This window comes from Astyanax mexicanus, chromosome 19 (assembly GCF_023375975.1).
Source record: "Astyanax mexicanus isolate ESR-SI-001 chromosome 19, AstMex3_surface, whole genome shotgun sequence".
NCBI lineage: Eukaryota > Metazoa > Chordata > Actinopteri > Characiformes > Acestrorhamphidae > Astyanax > Astyanax mexicanus.
The window spans coordinates 38,289,486-38,313,987 of record NC_064426.1 but is presented as its reverse complement, the minus strand read 5'-3'; the positions used below and the strand labels follow the sequence as shown (position 1 = coordinate 38,313,987).

The following is a 24,502-nucleotide window of genomic DNA, read 5'->3' as shown; positions in this document are numbered from 1 at the left end:
GGTGACATTTAAGCTCAGTGTCTTCACTGGAATTACACAAATAACCTGTAAGTAGTTGGGTCAACCTGTTGAGCGCTTGGAAATTCCAATCAGTGCAGGAGAACATCTCAATCTACTACACACACTCACACAGATACACACACACTCACAAAAACTGGCATGAGATGCCACAGTGGCATTATACGTCATTATAATTAGAGCAAACTGGATTTAAAATCACAACACAGCATAAAAAACAGGGTAATCAGTAGTGATGCACCCAAACAAAATAAAAAATTGGCTTTCTTTTAAAGATTTTCATTAAATTTGCTATTTTTTACCACTCAATAAATTAAAAAGCCTAAATGTATTAATTAATTAATTTATTGTAAATATACAGTACCAGTGGAAAGTTTGCACACAAAAATTGGTTTTCCATTATTAACTGTGAAGAAATACATATGAGATTTTTTAGAAACTTACAAAAAATGTGTTAAACAAACCAGAAAATGTTTTATGATATTCTCAGCTTTATAAGGTAGAGTCACCTGGAATTCAGGCTTTCAGTTAACAGCTGTGCTGAACTCATCAAGAGTTAATTACTTGAATTTCTTGCCTCTTAATAAAGTGTTTGAGAGCATCAGTTAAAGTAAAGTAGTGAAGAGGTAGAGTTACAGGTATACAGTGAATAGTGAATATTTATAGAGTAATGTTCTAATCCAGATTATGAGAAGCAAGAACTACTCAACTAAATAAATAAAGTAAAAAAATATTACTTTAAGAAATGAAGATCAGTCAACCCGAAAAAAGATAAAAAAAATTGAGAGTATCCTCAAGTAAAGTCGCAAAAAAAGACCATCAAAAACTTTATGATGAAACTGGCACTCATCTGGAGTGCCCCAGGAAAGGAAAAGCTTTAAGAGTTTCCTCTGTTGTATGGGATAAGTTCTTCGTAGTTACCAGCCTCAGAAACCACAAGTATTTTGATTTGTTTAACTATTTTTAGTTTACGTATTCATTTACAACATAGGTAATAAATTAAAAGAACATTGAATCAGAAGGTGTGCAAACGCTTGACTGGTACTGTAACATTTCACATTTTTACAATATATTTACTTCAGCAGTGCCATTCTAATCATTAATTGATTTTAAGCAGTGCTATTCTACCCAAACATTTATCTAGCTATCCACCACAGCAATGCATGTTTAGTCATAAATGTAACTTAGCAACAATGCTAAGGCTAGGTTAGCTCAGCTAACATTACTATCCTAGCCCTGTACAGCTTTGTATCTTTTAGTTGGAAAACAGACTGTTTGTAAAAGGGTAGACAGCTGAGTAAACTGAATGGAAAGTGTGATAAGCGACGCTTTATTTCATTAAATTTGTTAGCAGAATTAAAAAATGAACTTAAACATGTCATTTCTTGGTTTTACATGCTAGCACTCTCACACATGGTGTGGGCCTGCCACCACTGCTGAAAAAATATTTTTTAGGCTAAATAATTTTGTTTACTAAATATTTGACGCATCCCCAGAAGAAAAAAAAAAGTAAAAAAGCAGCTAGCGTCTCACATTGATTATTTCAAATGTTTTAATTTAACATTTATGTTCTGAATAGTTTTCTTTAAAATGGTGCTATTCTAATCATAATTTGATTTCAAGCAGTGCTATTATACCCAAACATTTAGCTAGCTATCCAGGAATGACAGTTTAGTCGTAGATGTAACTTAGCAACAATGCTAATGCTAGGTTAGCTCAACGAACATTACCATCCTAGTCCTGTACAGCTGAGTAAACTAAACGTAAAGCGTGATGAGTGACGCTGAACGCTTTATTTAATTACATTTGATAGCAGCATTTAAAAATGAACTTAAACATGTAATTTCTCGGCTCTCCATTCTTGTTGTGGGCCTATTTTGTAGGTTTACATTTCTTTTTCCAAAATATTCGAACGCATCCCCAGAAAAATAAAAATAAAAAAAGGAGTCAGCAATTCACATTGATCATTTGAAATGTTTTAATTTAATATTTTTCTATCTTCTGAATATTTCCCTTTAAAATGGTTCAGTTGCATTATGAATTGCGATGATAAGCCCAGAGTAAGAACAATATTTTTCATTTCTGATATTTTTGTGACAGACAAGACAGCAAAAGTAGTACTTTATTAAATATATCATGGCTAGATCAGTGATAAATGGAACTTACTGTATAGACCACTGTTGGAGGCTGTATTTGGCAGGATTGGATTGGGTGAATACTAGTAGCTAACTCTACTAAATTCTACTGAACTCTATTTCAGAGTAAATCGTCGCTGTTCAATGAAAAACAAGTATTTCCATTTTTGTCGATTTTTAGTTTACTACATAATTTGAACAGACAAACTGTCCCTTACACTGTGCCACCATTTTTTGATAAACGGACCAATAGAAATACATTATCTTCCATTAAAAGTTTACAAGGTTTTTTCTCTCCCCTGTAAAGTTGCTTTTTTGTAGATAAGTGTTGGACAGCGACGATATGCAGATCTGTTGGTTGAGACAGTGCACCTGTGGAAAGGCTGCCGCACACCGGACCACGCCGAGTAACAAGTAACGAAGTGCTGAAATGAGAGCACTGAAGACTGAGGACGTGTCTATATTGAAGACGTTGTGGTATTGCAAGCTGACAACATTTGAATGGAGCCTAAATTTATTATAATCTAATAGAATCAGTTCATTGATCAGCTTCTCCTTTTTAATAGAGCCCCTGAGGGTGTTTCTTCTGAATAAAGTGTCAATAAGACGTCAATAAATTGTGTAAAACCTGATTACTCCAACTGTCTGTATTGTAATATTGGAATTTTTGCATTTTATGAACATTTCCAAAGTCCAAAAGTCATAAATTACACTAAAATTAAACAGTTTTTTTTTTTTGGCTGTGTCTTGGAATCTAGTAAAGTGCTACCACTGCTGAATGAAAAAAATATTGGAGGAAACACTGCAATATGTCAAATTATCATAATCATTTATCATTGTTGATTATCAACTTAACTTAATCAGTGATACACCAAAAGTGCTTTATTTAGCAAATTTTCAGCTGCTAAATGTTTGATGCATCCCACAGCAAAATGATATATTTTTGTTGTATCATTTTGTCTTTTATTTATTGTAATTAAATTGCGTCACAGAGAAATTGACCTACCGTCATTTTCGCACTATAAGGCGCACTTAAAATCAGTTTATTTTCCCAAAAATCGACCAATCAGGTATTAAGGTATTAATGGCAAGTGCTAACATCCATTTCCCTATTTAGAGGTGAGTATTATCGGACTGTAGCATGCTCCTAAGATAGCAGCTAGCACTGCTGGAGCAGCATTAGCATTACCCGCTAACTGCACTTGCTATTTCCCTGTTTAGAGGTGAATATTTTTGGACTGTAGCCTGGAGCTACTTTGAGCTGGATAACGGTGTAAAAAGCCATTTATCGGGCAAAATATGCCCCGATATGGCCTTTGTATATAATGATAAAATGACTGGATCTCAGACAGCTGCAAGAGAGGAGATGGGCTATTAAATCAAAGGTAAGTACTTTTTATCATGTATTACTACAACAAGAGTCCATTTTACACCCAGGAGTTCTCCTTTAAGGGTAACAATATTACTACTTCATAACTTTCTGTGCCAATAAACCAAAAAGCATGCTGTAACAATGCAAACAAACCATCTTACATACACAGACAAGCATCACCTCACACTGATTGCAGATCTCACCGCTTCTGCATGCTTCCTTACATCATCCTACATGTCTATCAGACTCAGTTCCTCCATCACTGGGACACAGGCAGATGATTGAGTAGAGTATCTGAGAGTTTTTGGTGAGGAATACACAGAGCATAACAGCGTGGACCAATCCAGAATGCTTATTGAATTCATGAGGTCTGAGTATGAAAGGGTCCTGAAGAGACGGGCTTAAGGGTCCCTGAGTCCACGTTAAGAGTCCAGGCGGCACACCGGACTGTCATACACCATCTGCAGGTTCACTTTGTGCCCCACCAGCTCACGGATGTTGTTGATGCCGTATTTGATCATGGTGGGCCTGTAATTAAAAAACAAAAAAATACAGTCTTAAAAGTGCTGTTAACTTTGACAAACTTATCCTGAGCAACAGAGGTAATTCTTGCTCTTTCTTTCCTGTGGCGGTCCTGATGAGTATGGAGAACCAACAATGACATAAGTATAAAAATATAAGTATAAATGCACATATAAATGTTGAAATGAATAAATATATAAATAAATGCACATGTAGATGAATAAATAAATAAATACATTTATATGTGCATTTTTATTAATTCATTTATTTGTTTGTATATTTATTTCTACATTTGTGTGTGCATTTATTTATTTATACTTATGTCATTTTTGGTCCTCCATACATAAGTGCCAGTTTCATCATCGTAATGTTTGTGATTGTCTTTGCGATGGCTGCACTTGAGAAGATTTCAGGAAATGTTGAAATGTTTCAGATTAGACTGACCTTAATTTCTTAGTCATTTTTTATTCTTTATTTAGTTGTGTAGTTGTTGCTTCTCATAATATGAATTAGAATATTACTAAATAAATATTCACTATTCACTGTATACCTGTAACTCTACCTCTTCACTACTTTACAACTGATTCTCTTAAACACATTAATGGGTTTTCACACCTGCAGTTGGTGTCTATTGTCCAAATCAGCTGATGAGTTTGTAGTAAACAGAGTCGCACGGCTGTGAGCTGTGAACACAGCACAGACCATGCAGGCTGTGTGTAAACAGCATGGAGCAGTAAAGACAGTGTTTGTTCATAGCTGTGGTAATTAGCCTTACCTGGTTTATATATCAGATTAAACTGCACCTTATCAGCAGGTTAGCTCAAATAAAAGGATTATATCTAATAGCTTTGTTGGATTGAGACCAGATCACGTTCTCACCACAAGCGGACCGCTTGAAACCAGACCGAGACCATTATCTCTAGAAGGTCTCGGCCCAGTTCTTTTGATCTGCTTTGAGTGCAATTACTGTTTTCACACCTGCTTAATCAAACCAGAGTCCATTTTAACCAGACCAAATAGTGCTGGTGTGAAAATAGTGCTGGCCCTAAGAGGGCAAGAAATTTGGGTAATTAACTCTTGATGAGTTCAGCACAGCTGTTAACTGAAAGCCTGAATTCCAGGTGACTCTACCTCATAAAGCTGACTAAAAAATCTGGCCAGGATGATCAAAACTTTCTCTATCTAAGCAAGAGTTGCTACTTTGAAGAATCTAAAATGTAAAACATATTCTGGTTTCTTTTAAAACTGTTTTGTTGATAGTTTGAATTACTTTAGTTCTAATCTACAATGCACAATTTATTAAAATAAAAAAAATACATTGAATTTAAGGCCTGTCCAAACTTTTCAGTCAGATTCTGGCAGAGAAACTGAATTCGGCACAACCCCTTTAGCTGTTTGATGACGACATCGCTAAGCATGGGTGTACAGGCAAAAAGAAAATGTATGGAATCTAATCTGACAGTTAATATTCATGATACAAACCCACAAATTGACTCATTGTGTTTTTTTTGCCATCGACACTGCCAGACAGGCATGTGCTGAGCATCTACTCGGCATCTACTCACCGCTCTAAGGACAGCCCCCAGGCAATGACAGACACGTCCTCAGGCAAACCCATAGGCAGGAGCATCTCAGGCCTGAAGACCCCAGAGTTACCGACTTCCACCCATTTCTTTAGTCCTGGAAGAAGCGGGAGTAAACGGGAGAGAACGTGGTGAGAACGTGTCCAACAATCAGTCAATTTAAACTTAGTGCCGGGTGGTATACCGGGTTCTTATGCTATGCATTTTTACCATACCACCATACCCCTAGAGGCGCTGCAGAGCGCTGTATAGAACAGCACACAATGTAGAACAGCGCCGACAAAGAAGCACGCTAACCAGTTAGCATAACAAGCTAACATACTGCAGTGACTCTGAATACGAGGAAGTAACTATATCCCTGTTTAAGTATATTAATACTGTAGCTTAAAGAATAATTTTAATGCACACTAAATAAAATGTATTTGTTTACTGGAGAAAAAAGGAAATTGTGGCTGATTTTAACACTGTAATGCCTGTAATGGCTTCAATAATAACATAGTACTTACTTGTGCAAGAGAGCTTTTGAAAAATCTCGTTTAAATACTACATTAAGTATTTTAGGTTTATTTATAGTGTTTATGGAACTTTTCAAAAATATTTAGTTTTGTAAAAGAAGCCGTGTTAAAGTTGTTGGTTTATTTCTTTATTAGGTCTGTTGTTTACATTCTTTAGAAGATTTTCTGTTGATGAAGTCTGATTTCTTCGTATATTATGTATTTTTGTGGAACAAAGTAAATAAAATAGTAATCAAAGCCTTAATTTAAAGCCTTAATGTGTGATATTATATGTACTCCTAACAGTACAGTAAGTCACATACCTATAGTAAAGCCCTATAGTAAATAAATAAATTAATAAATAAATTAATTAATAAAAATACTGTGATTTACCGTGAAACCTTCTATCCAAAAAATCTAAAATATCAGCTACAAAATCATGTTGATACTCGACTAAGACAAATACTTAGGGAGAGTAGTGTTTGGCAAATGCTGTGTAACCATAGCCATATTTTCCTGCATCTCTCAGCTTGTCCAGAAATGCATGTGTAAAGCTATAAAGACCAAAAAAAAAAAAAATCAATTTCAGTCATGCTTACCTTCATGATAACTGAAGACTTCCATGCTAGGTTCAGTGTAGGGGTTGTAGGCGGGCTTGAAACGCAACTTAGTGATTCCTAGAAATAAAATAATTATTGAATATTGATTAAATATTGATTTTGTTTAAAATGCTCGTGAGTTCTCATGCAAAATGTCAAAAGATCAAATCTAGCAATGTCACTAATCAAGCCTGGGTTTCCTAAAAACCTCTTAGCACAAAGTTAAGTGTCGGAAAATTAAGCATCACATGCAATATGTTCTCCTTCTCACCCAGTTTCATGAAGAACTGGTGCAGGACCCCCATGAGGTCTCCTAGAGTAAGACCGTAGTCGATCACCAAGCCCTCGATCTGATGGAACTCAGCCAGGTGAGTGGCATCCAGGGTCTCGTTGCGAAAAACTCTGTCTATAGAGAAGTACTTGACTGGTGTGAACTTCTCCTGAGAGAGAGAGAGAGAGAGAAAAATAATTTTTGTGTGTTTGGAAAGAACTTTAACGTGCAGTTGTGTGAGTTAAGTCCCTTTAACAGAGGGAAGAAATAAGTAAAAGAAAAATGTGTTGAACAGACCAAACCAATAAACTTTCTGACTGTCACTAAATAAAAAAAAAAAATAATAAAAAAAACACTAGCTAAATCTCTCCGGTTGCTTTTCGTTCTTTCACCTGCTGGTGTGAAAGCAGGGTGAGACGGTGGCAGAACAGTCTGTCCTGTTTAGAGAAGAACTTAAAAGCTTATAAAAGCTTAAAATGTGAGAGAAAAGGTGGGAATCCCAAGGCACCTTCAATTTGATTGCTATTTAGTGGTCTGTGATGCAATTATACAATTATTATCGATGCATCTTCAGGCATATTTTTCTTCTGTACAGACAGGATTTCTACAGGATGACTGCTTGTTACCTTTAAAGTACAATATCTGTACCGTATTTTTCACACTATACAGCGCACCATCAATGAACGTCTATTTTGTGGTCTATTTTCATACAGAGACTACAATAAGGAACTTCTAATTTAGCAGGTCTTGCTGCTTGGTGGTGGTTTGGGGGGGTAACTAACTAAGTTAAGTAAAGGTAAGCCAAGCTAAGTAAACAAAACTGTTATAAAAATAGACTTTCTTTTAAAGTTAAATGAGTGCTGGATGTTAATCTACACAGATTTCTCTCCTGAAAACTGTGTATTTGGGTGATTAAAGCGCTTCTGTTTATTTAGAGTAAACTTAGATCACCAAATTTCTCCAGCACTAAGGCTGGAGCATTATTAGCATTAACTGCTCCTAACCCCAGCTCCAGCAGTGCTAGTCGGGGTTAGCAGAAGGCTACAGGCCAATAATACTCAACTCTGAACGAGGAAACATCGGTATGCGGATAATGCTAATGCTACTCGGTGCTGGGAACTAAACTGAAACTCCTGTATAACTCTGTACTTCAGTGGAGCGGCTTTACTGCTCCTTAATACCTGATTAATAAAATTCATACATACGACACACTGGATTATAAGGCGCACTGATGATTTTTGGTGAAATTAAAAGGATTTTAAGAGCACCATATAGCGCGCAGAAAACGATAATCTATATTTTATAACCTCCCAATGTCATTTATATATGAAATTAAATTGAATCAATATAGCAAGTGCAAGGTCAACATTTGAGTGCAAGAAAAAATAAAGCAGTAGCAGCATGCTTGCAGTAAATGAAATAAAATCAGGCTGTTGTTGAGTCACAGGTTGCCTTCGAACAGTTGCAAGTCTCACTTTATGATCTAAAACTAGTGCTTAATTCTAAGAAAACCAAAAGTTTTAACTTTTCCAGAAGTAACTGGAAGGAAATTGAATGTGTCTCATCCTACAAGTAACTTGGGCATTTGGTTAGATAACAGATTCTCCTTCAGAGTACAGTAGAGACTCTAGTAAAGAAATTAAAGGCAAGAAATTCAGGACACACCTAAATTTCACAGAACAGAAAACACTTGTACAACCTACATTTTTAAGTGTTTTAGATTACAGGGACATTATTTATTTTTTATCTAAAAGATCAAACTCAGTCAGTGTGTGGGTTTACCTGCTGTGCTAGTTTGTAGAGCATGCGAGCGCTCACGGCGGTGGTGTGTGTCCGGAGGAGGTTCTTCTGAGCTTCTTCAATCTTCCAGTCATACTTGTACCTGATCAGGCAAAAGAAAAACGCAGAAAAAGGGAAAAGGACTTATTGTATATGGATTTTTCAGCGTTCTTCAGTGTGTGTTTGTGTCTTTATTAGCTCTATACCATCTTACCCCTGTGACCCATATCCTCCTTCAGAGTGGACCTTCTTCACCCTTTCCAGGTAGTCCTGAGGAAACTCACGAGCCAGTGCTGGATCTGAAATGTTTGGGGAAGAACTTTTGTCAGCTCAGAGTCTTACAGAGCGTTCAAAATCTAAAAAAGGTTATTAATCACCTTTAAAATAGTACAGACTATTAATTACTTATAAGTGAACATGCCTGATAAACACACTATCAGAAAATGCATCCAATTACAACTTTAGTTCTGTGGTAGTTCTGATTGTGGTTACTTTATTCTATTTTATTTATATATATATATATATATATATATATATATATATATATATATATATATATATATATATATATATATGTTTTTTTTATTACATTATAATGGTTTTACACAAATCTGCTAAATGTATAAAACTGTTATATTTATACTAACTACATAAACCACATACTTATTTTACTGCAGTAGTATACCGTATTTTTCGCACTACAAAACTTAAAATCCTTTAATTATTTCCAAAAATCATCAGTGTTCCATATAATTCAGTTTAGTTCTCCAGTACCAGGACTGGAGCAGCATTAGCATTAGCTGCTAAGCAGTAGCTCCATGGCCATTGAGAGGTGAGTATTTTCGGCCTGTAGCCTGCTGATAACTCCACCTAGCACTGCTGGAGCAACATTAGCATTAGCCGCTAACCACAGCGCTAGCTCTTTCACCGTTCAGAGGTGAGTATATCAGACTGTAGCCTGAATTTACCATGTTTAAACAAGCTTCGTGGGAAGAACCGTGAGATAATATTGCCCTGGCTTACCGGAACACTCGGGGTTCCGCTAGTGTAGCTCTGACTCGTCTGAAATGTTTTTTTTTTTTTTCTTTTCAGTTTTGTTTACCTAACTTGGCTTCGCTTTACAGAAATGTGCCTTATAATTCGTAATAATAGGCGTTTATTGTGTTTAGTGTGCTTAATAGTGCGAAAAATACGGTACTCTTGCAATTTCTTTAAAAAAATCTATGTTTTGTCATATTGCCAAGAATATCGTTGGCACAAAAACACAAAAAAATATAGTAATATAATTTATATATTGTGATTTTTTTTTCTTTAAGAAATAAATACATCTGGAGCACAATGCTGAGCCAGGACAGAGCTGTTATTCTATATTTTGAAGCTGTAGAAATTCTTGCAAATGTTACTTTATTGATTTATCTTTCGTTGAATTTCATATCACAAATATGATAAAGATACAATTAAAGATGCAGCTCTAATGCAAACAGGTCAAGTTGAGAGATTTGTTACCAGACATGAAGAAGGTATCGTGCTGGTCTCTGGCCGGATGCTGCTGGGGTTGGAACAGAGAGTCGAAGTTCCAGAAGGAGCTCTCAATGAAGTTATTGGTGGGCATTTCGGTGAACCTACAATGAGAGACAGAAATTCTGTATATGAGAGACATGGACTGATTTTCCAGATCATAATTATATTATTATTTTATTTAGCCTTAGTCAGTGAACCCAATGTGGCTTTACAGGTTTAAAGTTGGTTAAATGACACTGTTGGATGTATTCTGAATGCATAATAATCTCCAATTCTGCTTCAAATTCTGCTGTTAAACAGTAGATCATAATCAATCAGTGCAGTAATATAATAAAAGCTGTCAGATATGAACAGAACTGACCCCATCTCCAGAAAGATCTGTCTGAACTGCGTCCGCACTTTCATCAGAGGGTGCAGGTGACCCGAGTCTGGAGCCACACCCATCGCCTCGAAGTTATAGGGCTTAAACTTCTTGTCCCTCCAGCTCCCACTGAAACAAAGAGAGAAATATGCAGATTAGGGCTGTGCATTAGCGATAATTGCTACATTCAATGTTAATCTTCATTTCTTTATTTAATTTACTACCACACTGTATTATAAGGCGCGCTATCAATGAACATCTATTTTCTGGTCTATTTTCATACACAAGGTGCACCAGATTATAAGGCGCATTTTAAGCCACGGTTAGCTGTGCTAAGCACTAGTAAATGCCGCCCAATAGCCCTACACTGAGGAACCCTTAGTGTTCTGGTAAGGTAGGGCGCTATTAGCTAGAGGTTAGTCCCAAATATACTCAGCTCTGAACAGCGAAAGAGTTAACGCTGCGGTTAGCAGCTAATGCTAACACTGCTCCAGCCTTGGTGCTGGAGAAACTTTACTGAAACTCCTGTATAACTCTGTACTTCAGCAGAGTGGCTTTACTGCTCTTTAATACATGACTTGTACAATTTATACATAACGAGCAACAGATTATGAGGCACACTGTCAATTTTTGGGAAAATTAAAGGATTTTAAGTGCACCTTATAGTACAAAAAATACGGCACACACATGAAAACAGCTAAGTTACACATATGGAATTAAGTAGTACACAGTAAAAATGAGTAAAAATTAGATTAGTCCTCCACTCTAATCCCCTGATCTAAACCTGATGAACTGAGATGGTGATTTGAGGTGATTTAATTGTGAGGAGCTGGAGCTACCACAGCATGAAGGAAATGCAGCAACTATTGTTCAGCACCTCCAGAAACTCCTTCCTTCAAGACGCTGAGAAAACTATTCCAGACTCTCCCTCATGAAGACACTGAGATTAATATACTGTATTTTTTAGCACAATAAGGCACACCGGATTATAAGGTGCACTATTAATAAAGGTCTATTTTCTGGTCTATTTTCATACAAAAGGCACACTGGATTATAAGGCGCATTCTAAGAGACATTATAAGGAACTTCTAAATTTAGCAGGTCTTGCCACTGCTTGGCGATGGTGGGGGGTATCTAACTAAGTTAAGTAAAGGTAAGCTAAGTAAACAAAACTGTAATACAAAAAAGGACTATTAGCACATTTCTACAAAGAATTCTCTCCTGAAAACTGCTTGTTTGGGTTTTATAAGCGCTTCTGTTTATTTACAGTAAGCTTAGACTCACAAATTTATCCAGCACTAAGGATGGAGTATTAGCATTAGCGGCTAACTGCTGCCCGACAGCACTACATTAAGGAACACTGAGTGTTCTGCTAAACTAGGGTGATATTAGCTAGCGGTTTGTCCCATGTAGCTTGTTTTAACACGGTAAATACGCAGACTACAGTCCAATGTACTCGCCATAGGTCAGCAAAAGAGCTAGCGCTTAGCGATTAATGCTAATGCTGCTCCAGCAATGCTAGCCGGGGTTAGAAGCAGACTACAGGCCGATAATACTCAACTCTGAACAAGGATCTAGCAGTTAGTGGCTAATGCTAATGCTGCTCCAGTCTCTATGGCTCGAGAACTAAACTGAAACTTCTGTGTGGCTTTACTGCTCCTTCCAACCTGACTGGTAGAATTCATACATAAGACGCACCGGATTATAAGGGATTATAAAATTAAAGGATTTTAAGAGCGCCTTACAGAGTGTACAGATCTGTCCTTAAAGATAAATGTGCTACGATGAATCTGAAGTATAAAACATATTCTGGTTTGTTTAACAAAATAATTCTTTATGTGTTCCTGTATAGCTTTAACAGTCTTTAATATTAATTTTATAATGTAAAAAAACAAAAATAAATAAATAAAGGCTTTTGACTGGTACTGTATGCCTCAGATTAATTTCAGAGCTGATTTTCAGTTGAACTTGTTGCCCCTGTAGCTCTCAGACCGACACCCTCATTTCACATTTACAGACGGAGCTTCGGAGCTCATATTAGATCAGCCTCCAGCAACAGCTGCAATCAAATCTGCCAAATGGTCTGCCGTGCTTTCACAAATGCAGCCGTCTTTCTAATTTGACACGTTAATGACCCCGTCCAGCTCTCACTCTCTGGAACAGGCTGACCTGGACATGACCAGGGTCCGCCCGCACTGTTGCACCTATAAAACAGCTGGGTTCAGGACACAGGCCTGTCGGGACAAACGTGACCCAGCCTACATACGACCAGACTGTGAGCAAAATCAGATCAACCCAAGAGCCTCTTCACCATAAACAATATTTTTTTCCATTAGTAGCTTAAATGTGTTCCTTTGAAGTAATGAAACATATCAGCCCTGCTTAAAATTCTTATAAATGTATCCTAACCTATAAAAATGCTTTTATTTGTGGTCATTTCTGCCTCTGCAGTGCCTTCACATATACGTATAGGTAAGAATGAGGTTTTTGTGTGTAATCAATAATACCCCACCCCCTTGCTGACGTCCAATCATCATCTGAGTCTCACCGCTATCAGAGGCACACTGCTGCTGCTGCAACTCAGCCAATCAGCTCGCTCTCCCTCCTGCCCTGCCTCTAAACCCATACATCACCCAGTGCTCCTCCCAAACTACGCCTCCCATTTTTTAGCCTTTTGTAAAATATTTGAGCTGAGGGTGGAGTCAGCTAAAATCTAGGAGTTTAGACACCTTTAAATGTTCACTGCTCTGTAAAAGGAAACATTATTATGCTATGATATCACTGCATCAATGACATAAAATGGTCTTAAATAACAATAATATTGTTTAATCACAATCATGTCTGGATAAAGCAAAATACCAGATTTTTTGCACTATACTGTGCACTTAAAATCCTTTCATTTTCCCAAAAATCGTCAGTGCGCCTTATGTATGAATTCTACCAGTCAGGTTTTAAGTAGGAGTAAAGCCCCTCTGCTGAAGTACAGCACTGGGGCTGGAGTAGCATTAGCATTAGCTGCTATTTCCGCTAACCGCTATTTCTCCGTTCAAAGTTGAGTATTATTGGCTTGTAGCCTGCTGCTAGCCCCGGCTAGCACTGCTGGAGCAGCATTAGCATTACCTGCTAACCGTGCTCGCAATTTCACTAGTCAGAGGTGAGTATATCGGACTGTAGTCTGTGCGTTTACTGTGTTAAAACAAGCTACATGGGACAAACCGCTAGCTAATATCGCCCTTGCTTACCGGAACACTCAGTGTTCCTTAGTGTAGTGCTAGCAGTTAGCTGTTAATGCTAATGCTCCATCCTTAGTGCTGAAGAAATTTGGGAATCTAAGCTTACTGTAAATAAACTGAAGCGCTTTACTCACCCAAATAAACTGTTTTCAGGAGAGAAATCTGTGTAGTTTAACATCCAGCACTTGTTTTACTTTAAAAGAAAGTCTTTTTTTATTAAAGTTTTGTTTACTTATCTTAGCTAAGAAGTTCCTTATAGTGTCTTTTAAAATGCGCCTTATAAATCAAGCGTGCCTTGTATGAAATGAAAATAGACCAGAAAATAGATGTTCAGTGTGCCTTATAATACGATGCACCTTATAGTGGGTAGTTGGGGAAATATATAATGATAGACTGATATAATAATTTCCATTAATCTGATGACATACTCCATAAAAACAAACACAGTAATCAGCAGGAGAGCTCTTACACTGCAGTAATAATAGATTCTAATACAGGAGGAGGGCGTGTGAGGTAACAGGAGTCTGAGAGTGGGTGTATCTGAGGTGCCGGCTCACCTGGCTATCATCTCTGGGGTGAGTTCTGTCTCCTGTTTGGTGATGGTGGTGCTGAAGTTTCTGCCTTTGGTGATCCAGTAGGACTTGATTGTTCTGAAACAGATAATAGTATATTAAACACATGATGTATTGTAATTGTGGACATTTTGGACATGTAAATAAATACTGTAACAGCATTTTAGGCACAAAATTTGATTTGTCCTTTGGTGCTTAGAAAGGCGCTGTTTGGTCTGGTTAAAACAGACACTGGTTTGATTAAGCAGGTGTGAAAACAGCAATCGAAACAACCTCCACTTGCTGGTCTCTGTTCGGTTCCAAACAAACTCTTGAGCGGTTTTGTTTGTGGTGAGAACGTGATCCGGTCTCAATCTGACCCAGCTATTAAATATACTGCTTTTATTTGAGATAAACTGCTGATAAAGTGCAGTTTAATCTGATATATTACCCAGAAAATGCTAATTACCACAGCCGTGAACAAACGTTCGCAAACATCTCTGCTGCTCCATGCTGTTTACACGCATGGACTGTGCTGCATTCACTGCTCACAGTCACACGACTCACATTTATTACATGTATATATGTACAACAGCGCAGGTCCTGTTAAAAACACTGTTTTAAAGCACAGAATCTTCTTGCTATATTTCCCACGTCACACAGCTCTGACCAATCAGAGGAGAGAATGAGCTTGCATGGTTTATTGGTGCGCATTAACTGATCCCGACCATAGAAACTAAGTACAGGTGTGAAAATTGTGACGATTGACTTCAGTTGTTAGCTAGCATTAATTAGCATTAGTTGCATTAATTACAACTATATTAATTATAATTAAAGACTTTAGGTGAACTACAGCCATAATCCACATAACATACATATCAAACCACAGAACCTACGAATCTAGCCATCATCCATGCTATCATCCATCTGCTATTAAACATCAGCCTTTAATTTAGCTCAGAGTACAGTTTCCATCATCAGTTAGTTGATAGCTATGATGCCTAATCTGCAATTTTGTGTTTCATAATAAAAGCCCCATGACAAATTGTATTTAAACACACTCAAACAAAAAACACTGAGTATTTTACTTTATCTGGACTATTACTTCATTTTATTTGGACTTCTGATCAAAATATGGTTGAATATCTAATTTCTGTTAACATTTGCATCTCAATGAGATGGAAGTGTTTTGGGCATAGCGTAGGATAAACCAATCAGTGGGTTACTTGCATTTACTTTAAGAGACAGGTGCGCTCTGACTTTGGCGGATTGCTATTTTAACAGCGCAGCTAGCTGGAGGTGTCCAGGTGTTCACAGAGTGAAAGTGCACAAGCAGGTAATTTACAGGAACAGCAGGAATTCACCAAAAGATTCCAGAGGTCGTAGATATATTCAGATTTATTCAGCTATTTAAACGACCCAGATGAAAGGCGTGAATATAGACTGATGGAGGGGTGCAAGATAGCTATGAGCATCACAGCACGCTTCCTGTAGGGTGTGATACTAAAACACCTACTGATGGACGACCTATATTATGAAATCTCGCTGAATATTATGAACACATACAGGAGATTAATATTAAAGTCAATCCTCAGAGAGTTCTTAACGCACGGTAAGAACAGGAAAACACAAATTCTTCCAATAAACATCAGATACGCTCAGCTAAGTCTCCTCTAATCCTAATATTCACACAGCAGACCCAGCCCTCGCTCCTCTGAGGGGGATTTAGCTCAGAGTCGAGCGCTGATGTAAGACACTGATCAGTTCTGATGTGAATAAACTGGATATGAGGAGAAATCGGCTGGGCTACCCGTCTGACCTCGCGAGGCCTCCGCGCTGCACAGCATCCATTTATGATATTAAAAAAAGATTCACTAATGCCGAGCAAAGCTCCTCCGCTGGAGCTCGGCCATTTAGGGCGGCCACACACACACACACACGCAAAGATAGCCACACGCACAATGTCATTTAAAATGAGTACAAACACTGCTGCTCCCTTAAAGCTGAAGAAAATCACTGCGGAAATAATAACAATAACAGCCGCTGCAGAAGATAAGGAAGACTCTAATCCTGAACATTCGTTCAAAAGTCCAACAGAATTACATAATATGCTCCATTTTTTTTTTTTTAGATATTTAATAATCTAAAATTATTATTATAAAATTATTCATTTGTGTTGACGCACAGTGTAAAAACTAACAAAACTAAAAAAGCAGCAATCCATAAAGTGCTTAAATATACAATTAAAACAAACAAAAAAATACAGTGAGATACAGGTGTATCTCAAAAAAAGTCTGAATGAAATCCGAATGTATGTATGTATGTATGCATGCATGCATGTTCTAAATCAGGGATGGGCAACTTCCATGATGGAGAGGGCCACATTTTTTTCAGCATGACCATTGGAGGGCCACATGACCTCGCACTTCAAATAATTGAATATGAAAAACGCTACAAATGATTTTCAATAAGAACAAATTTTATATGAATTTATATCTGTATGTTTACAGCACCAACATTTATCAACAACTATTTTCTGCATTTTAATGCATTTTAATACGGCAAAAGACAAACCGTTTGCTTAAAAAAAGTGCAAAAAGGAAGTCCTTCATATCAAAGAACAAAAAGTTTGCTTAAAAAACTGATTGCAAATACAGTAGTTCCTCTGTGTAAAATAAGTTCATTATAACAAGTCCTTCATAAGCAACAAGGACAAAACATTTGCTTATAAAAGTGCAAAAGGCATTTGAACTCATTTATAACAAAGAACAAAAAAGATTTAAAAACTGATTGCAAATAGCTCATTCAATAATAGCAGAAAACTAGACCACAGAGGCCCAACATTTATTGAAGCTAATGAGAGAGCTGTGGTTTGGCCTGCTGGCTCACAATGGACTGGATGTCAATGTCAATTTTCGTGGTTGTTTGGCAGCGCCCTCTAGCGGTCAAAAGTAGAATTACGTTTTTTTTTTTTTTTTTTTTTTATTATGAAATTATGAAATTATTTTTGATCTATTCGCGGGCCGCACTGAGTGATGACGAGGGCCGTGTGCGGCCCCCGGGCCGCCAGTTGCCCATCCCTGTTCTAAATAAATAACAAACAAAAAGAAGTGTGTTCTCAGTAAAGGATGTGCAATTTATCTCTACTTATTAAGAATACAGTGCCATCTGCTGGAAAACAACAAAGAACCAAGTCACCGCAACTTCCCATGAGACCTCATCATCTGATCCACAGCACAGAGAAAGCACAGTTGTTCCAGGTAGGACCCTATAATTACGTTATTGACTTTTTATACAATATATGAAAACGATCTTAATCATTTGTGTATCTGTTTCCATGACAATGAACAGCAGCAACATTTTAACAGGTGGTATCAACTTCCAAAAAATGTCCTACTGTCCCATCTCTCCAAGAATAATTAAAAATGTATTTCTCTTATAAAGGGGGTGGATGGAAAGATGGATGGAAAGATGGATGGGTGGGCAGGCGGGTGGATGGACGGAAGGGTGGATGGAGGTGGGTGGATGGAAGGATGGATAGGTGGATGAAAGGATGGCTGGATAGAGGTGGGTTGATGGAGGGATGGATGGAGGTGAGTGGACGGAAGGATGGACAGATAGACGAACGGAGGTGGGTGGATAGACAAATAGAGGATTGGAGGGATGAGCATATGGATGGATGGATAAATGAATAAGCATATTAATGGATAGATGGATGGATGGAATGGGTCTACTTTGGTTCTGACCCAACTAAGGCAGGTGTGAAAGCATCCTAAACAAGAGAGTAATATCACTTATCACTATTATTACTATGATTATATACTGTACCCAAAGTCTCTATTCTTATATTATTCTATATGATGCTTTCAGCGAAGAAAAAGTGCAAAAGATGTATTATCAATTCCAAATAATTTAAAAAGATGCTTTTCTTACACTTCTGAGAGCAGTTTGCGTTTCTTCAGCTCATTCTTCTCCTTCTCCTCCAGCTGAGAGGACTTGCCATTCTTCACCAGCTGCAGCTTCTCCCTCACCGTGTCTTCAATACTCTCCACCTTATGGAAAAAAACAACAGCTTTATAATAAGATTAATTTATTAAACTATGGTTGTGCCTATTCAAACTAGACTCAGGGCTGGAGGTAAATCCTAACATTTTTTATTGGATAAGATGCTGACTTTAAAAATTCAGATCCACTAGGCAGCATTGTATTTGTTGTAGCAGAGCGCCCTCTGCCTTCCTCATGGTGGCATTACTAATACACATATGCTACAGAACAATAAACTATTGCTTAGTCTTGGCCAGACAACACTTCTATAAGAGATTTTAACCAGCTTAAATTATCACCACACTGTAAAGCCCTATCTGGACAGGATTAGTTTCTCAGGGGGATGTCGGTGAAAAATATTTCACACTTCTACGCAGTGATAAAACTCTTGCCTCCGGACTGCAATTGAAAAAAGAGACGAAGAGAAGAAACTCAGAGATGTGCATCTGAACGGGAGTTCAGAAAAAAAAAACAGTAGATAATTCAGCCTGTAATTTTTTTTATCTCAGAGGACGTCTGAGAAAAACATATACATGGTCATTCTGGACGGGAATAAAATCACAGAGGACCCCCCATAAAAGAGAAAATTACCCCAGAACCCCTGAGAAACTAATCCTGTCCGGATAGGGCTTATGCATTTATAGTAGGCGATCAAGAGTGATTAGAACGCAGTGTTTTAACCTCTTGACACCATGTGTTCTCATATGTGAACATTACATTTCTGCATCTCTTCACCATGACACTTCTTTTTTTTTTTTTTTTTAAACATTGACTCTAACATTGCATGGAGACGCTGCTCATACTATCTAGCGGTCACATGACAACATTACACTCAACTGATTGAAAACAGCATGACAGGAATCCCAACCTATAGTTTCTACAGCCAGTCCAGACAGAAACATGAGGCAGGTAAAAATTCCCTCCTATTTTTTATTGTAAACAATTTATTTATGTACAATAACATGTCTAGCTTCATATGGCGTATGCTTTTGACACATTTTAGCAATAACAGGAAGCTACAGCAAAGTTTTTTCAATGTGCAACAATGCCACAATTAAGCTAAATACACACATACAAGAAAAAAACAGGTATAAAACTGCATAGAGGTTACAATAGCACCTCAATGTCTTATATCATGATACACATTTAAAGCTACTATTTGTCAATGATAAAACATACAAATAATAACAGCTATATAAAACTCAATAAGCACTTCAAACTTCTATATACATCTATATGTATACGCCCTATTTCTCATAGTATTTGATCATTTTTAACCATATTCTAAAGAACATCTTTTCACAATTTGTCCTCCTATTATAAAAGTAGTAAGAATCCAACTAAATGAAAGCTAAGATTGTAGGAACCAACAACTATTAGTTTTTACATTTATTAGGTCCTACTAATCTCAAATAGCTAGGAGAAATTAAAATTTCACACAAAGCAAAAGTCTGGGTCTCCGGAGATTACAGGAACTAGGAGCTGTATAGTCAGGTAGGCTAGTCAGACTGGACTATATCAGTCCAGAATATCTAATTATATAAACTGTTACTATAAATAAAGTGATGTTACTTTAGTATTAATCAGCATCCCATCTTATCTGAACTGTGTGGCTGCATTAATTATATAAAACATAAATATCTCAGCATTCAGAGGATCAGAAGATAAAAAACAGATCAGGAAAAAGTTTAAACTCACCGTTCTGAAAACACGAGGGCCTCCTTCGTGAGCTTTATCCAGGCGGATCCATTTGTTGGACATGGCCTTGCTGAAGCCCACTTTACCACTGGGCAGTTTCTACAGGAGAGGGAGAGCAGGTCAGTTTTATCATTCAATCAAAGAAAGAAAGAAAAAACAGAGTTTTCCTGTTTCTCACCATGAGCTGGCTCTGGGGCAGACCCTCTTCAGGAATGGCATTAAACACACGGGCCTCGTGGCTCCCCTGCTCAGATATCTCTCTCCCCTCTCCGGTCAGCTCCCAGTGTTTGGAGGAACGCTGCGTCGCCTCAATCACCTGTGAGGGTCAGGTACAGGGATACAGATTAACAGTAATACACATTTACTGCAGAAAATAAACAACCGCCATTGGCCAATTTGGCCAATATTTCAAACTGGCTTCAACCAGCTCAGAATCCCTACAAAAACAATCAATCATTCAGGATAACCATTAAACGTATTTTGTTGCTTGTGAAGTCAGAGCAACCCCATGGATACATCTAAACAGATCTGCAAAAGAACCTGTGCAGACCAAAGGAGCAACACCTCTAACCAGTGAAGCACTGACGACATGCACTGGGTGTTATGGGTGTTATTAAACAGTGAGTCAGATCTAGGAGCAAATATAAAGTTAACTAACCAAAGAAATAAAAAAATAAAAAATTATGTTCTTTCTTGAAATTAAGAATACTCATCATCACCACATTAGTTGAGATGGTTAGAAACAGATAATATTTACTTCCTTCTCTGATATTGCATTAATTTCTGATGTTTCAGTTTTTGCTGTGGTATCGTTCCAGAACCAATGTTGAGATATTGAGGCAGGTATTGTATCCAAAGTCATAATTTTAATATTATGACAATACTAAGAACAAACTACTGGATATGCTAACACTAGCTAAATCCACTACAGTGATGGACTGTAATATTGGCTGGACGATTAATCTGACCGATTTTTGACATTTGTTTAGATAATCGGCTGGTTGCTCTTTGTAACATACTTTCAGTAATCTGCTATTCTAAATGACTGAGTTGATAGTTGTTACCTAGATAGTCAGCGTTATTTACTATTTCCAGTTGGTAGGGGTGTGACGAGACACTAATACCACGAGACGAGACGAGACACAATATTGGGTTCACGATAACGAGACGAGATTTAAAAATTACATTGTAAAGAAAACTTTTTTTTTTTTTTGGACAAAATCATATACCGCAAACTTAACAGACTGGTTTCTTTCACACATTGATTCTATAAGGAATAGAAATAAGAATAAAAAATTAAAATAAAACTTTTCTTGGTCTTATATAGTGCAAACAATAAGTGCAAACCACAACCAGTCATATTAAGTCTATGGTTTGTGTTTTTTCTCCTAAATTTCTTGTAATTTAACTATTCAGAACCATAACCAGTCATATTAAGACTATGCTTGAAGTGCAAACAGAGACAGAACATGCTTTTTTTAATACAGTACAGAGCTAAGAGATTAGTACAGCTGCCTATGAAACAGTCACGTGTAGATTTACTCACAGTATTTATATATGGTTTGTATCTTGTTGGTCACTCTGTTACCGTTTATTGTTTCCACTGGAGCCAAAATGCAGCCAGACATACAACTTAAAAGTAGCATCTTCTATATAAGGGGTATTTAATTATATTAAATAATTAAGTGCTATATCCTGTAAGGTTGTTTGAACTGAATGATGTAAAAATATAGAAGAAGAAGAAGAATTATTTTTTCCTTACCGCATCTGCATAGATCTGATTGACTGAAGAGAGCGTTTGGTGATCTTACCCCACACGTGATTGGTCTGTGAGTTTACTGCGCCGCACAATTAAATCCTTCTCAGTAGTTTATCGGTTTGGGTCCGCATTGGACAACGTTTGGGTCCGTACCGCGGTCCGCCCATTAGTGACCTCCGTTCTATACAAATGCCCGAATTTTCCTCTTCTGCTGAGAGCTACTCTCAAACTCGCTGCTACTGGGTTGCCAGATCCCTCTTAAAAAGTCCACATTAAACATTATTTCTTTTCTCCCGCGAGACAGGTTTCAGCTTGACGAGAAATATCGTCACATTTAATCTCGCGAGATCTCGTGGCACGATATCTCGTCACACCCCTACCAGTTGGATGTGCTGGCTAACCCTGCGTTCACACTGGAACGCGACGAGTCGCTTGTGTCGCCCAGCGTTTGTCGCTTGTGGGCGTGTCAAGCTCAACGCCCGCGTTTATCATGGTCCAGCCTCCGACAAGAAAAAAGGCACAAAAAAGGAATCACTTGGCCACTTTATTCTCCAGCTATAACTCCCAAACTTGCTGGACTCTTGTGCGTTTCTGTGATTTAACTGCGCTGGAAACGCAGCCGTTCCCACAGACTGATGTGGGTCCACCCCGTTCAACAGAAAGAACCGGGAAAGAAACTAGAAATTCAGAGAGCAGGAGCTTGAGGACGTCGAACCGCCTTGTTTGTGATTGGTCCAAAGAAAAGCTAGGAGCCAATCGGGTTAGAATGTCGCTTCACCGTGTCATAACTCATTTGCATAAAGTTGAGAAAAATTCATCTCCGTGTCGCTTGTCGCTCTGTCGCTTGTCGCCTCTCGCGTGTCGCGGCGACAAATCGCGCCCTGCCATAGGAAATGAATGGTCGCCTGTCGCTTTCCAGTGTGAACGCAGGGTAAGGCTAACTCGTTCCCTTACATAGCCCAAAGTCCAAACGCAGCATAATTAACTAAACGCAGCATGATTAACTGACCAACAAGTTAGGAAACAAACTTTACTGGCTTTTACATTCTCTACTACCTCCTCTCTCTTCTCTTCTTTTTCTGTGTGTCTCTATCACTTACATAATGAAAACAGAAAAGCATAAGAAAGCAATTATACAATTTTAAAGACAAGCATTAGATCACTGTTTGGTCATTATTGCATGACTGGCTAAAATACTGTTTACTGTTATATATGTTAATAAATATATAAATAAACAACAGACCATGTCACCACTTAAATTTAGGGTACAATAAGTTGATAGTGTAATTATCATAGCAGGAATAGCAACAAAGGTGTATTAAGTAGAGAGATCTGGTTAAAGATTTGGTTAAAATAAAACATTAACTATCAAAGAAAGTCCAAAAACCTATAGCTAATGTTCTTGTTTGAGTATCGGTATTGAGATATTGAAGCAGGTATCGTTTCTGTTCAGGTATTGACATATTGAGACAGGTGTCGTTTTAGTATCGGTATTGAGATATTGAGGCAGGTATCGTGACAACTCTAGCAGTTACTGGAGATGCTAACGCCTGGTAAATCCACTAGTTAACAACTAATACAATTCTCCTCCATTCATTAGAGAAACAGTCATTAAACGGATTCTACACACATTTGGGAGACATGTGGTGTTCAGTATATTTAATACACAGATAATACAGACTATAAACAGTCTGTATTTTAATAAACAGAGTTAGTGAAGAGAGACACGCTGAGGATGAATCAGTCCGGCGCTGCTGTTGCATCAGTCCTGCTCCACACAGCCGCTTAGCTTAGCCTAGCTTAGCACAGCATAGCTAACAGCCGCCGCTCACTCACCTCCCCCAGCGCCTGCAGGCTCTTCACCGCCCCGACCACCGCCTGGTGCTCCACGCCAAGCTCTCCCACCGCGTCCTGGCTGTCTAACCCGCCGTCCACCTTCTCCACCAGCCGCAGCAGCGACTCCAGCAGCCCGCTGTCCGCCATGCTGATCCCTGCTAGCCTAGCACTCACTCACACTGAGAGAGAGAGCGGAACTGACGACAGACCGCGGGGGCGGGGCTACACTAAACCAACCAATCCAATCAATACAAGCGCTGCTGCTGTAAAAAAAAAAAAAAAAAAATATATATATATATATATATATATATATATATATATATATATATATATATATATATATATATATATATATACATACATGCAAAATATTGTCATTTAGAGCATTTATTTGCAGAAAATAAGAAACGGCTGAAAAAACAACAAAAAAGATGCAGAGCTTTCAGACCTCAAATAATGCAAAGAAAACAAGTTCGTATTCCTAAAGTTTTAAGAGTTTAGAAATCAATATTTGGTGAAATAACCCTTTAGTTTTCATGCATTTTGGCATCATGTTCTCCTCCACCAGTCTTACACTCTGCTCTTGGATAACGTTTATGCTTTACACTCCTGGTGCAAAAATGTAAGCAGTTCAGCTTGGATTGATGGCTTGTGATCAGAAACTCAGCATTTTTAAGTGGTGTCTTGTTTTTTTGTTTCAGATCTGTATGTACACATACATAAATA

General features: G+C 37.7%; 1 protein-coding gene across 1 annotated transcript; it reads right to left on the bottom strand.

The window, feature by feature from the left end:
• Positions 1-1,978: 1,978 nt before the first annotated feature.
• Positions 1,979-23,967, bottom strand: farsa (phenylalanyl-tRNA synthetase subunit alpha). The gene is made up of 13 exons (XM_022664990.2): positions 23,777-23,967; positions 20,360-20,497; positions 20,182-20,280; positions 18,373-18,491; positions 14,446-14,538; positions 10,656-10,784; positions 10,280-10,395; positions 8,988-9,072; positions 8,777-8,876; positions 6,995-7,163; positions 6,724-6,801; positions 5,613-5,727; positions 1,979-4,053 (listed from the first exon to the last, which is right to left on the bottom strand). Exons 1-13 carry the CDS (start codon positions 23,921-23,923, stop codon positions 3,948-3,950), a joined length of 1,494 nt encoding a protein of 497 aa, XP_022520711.2. The 5' UTR covers positions 23,924-23,967; the 3' UTR covers positions 1,979-3,947.
• Between the last annotated feature and the right edge of the window lie 535 nt (positions 23,968-24,502).

Excerpts from the sequence above, each read along its gene's own strand:
- farsa (XM_022664990.2), bottom strand. The coding sequence starts at position 23,923 with ATGGCGGACAGCGGGCTGCTGGAGTCGCTGCTGCGGCTGGTGGAGAAG. Across the intron at positions 20,498-23,776 it reads GCCTGCAGGCGCTGGGGGAG|GTGATTGAGGCGACGCAGCG; the intron begins GTGAGTGAGCGG and ends TGACCCTCACAG. Across the intron at positions 8,877-8,987 it reads GGAGGATATGGGTCACAGGG|GTACAAGTATGACTGGAAGA; the intron begins GTAAGATGGTAT and ends TTGCCTGATCAG.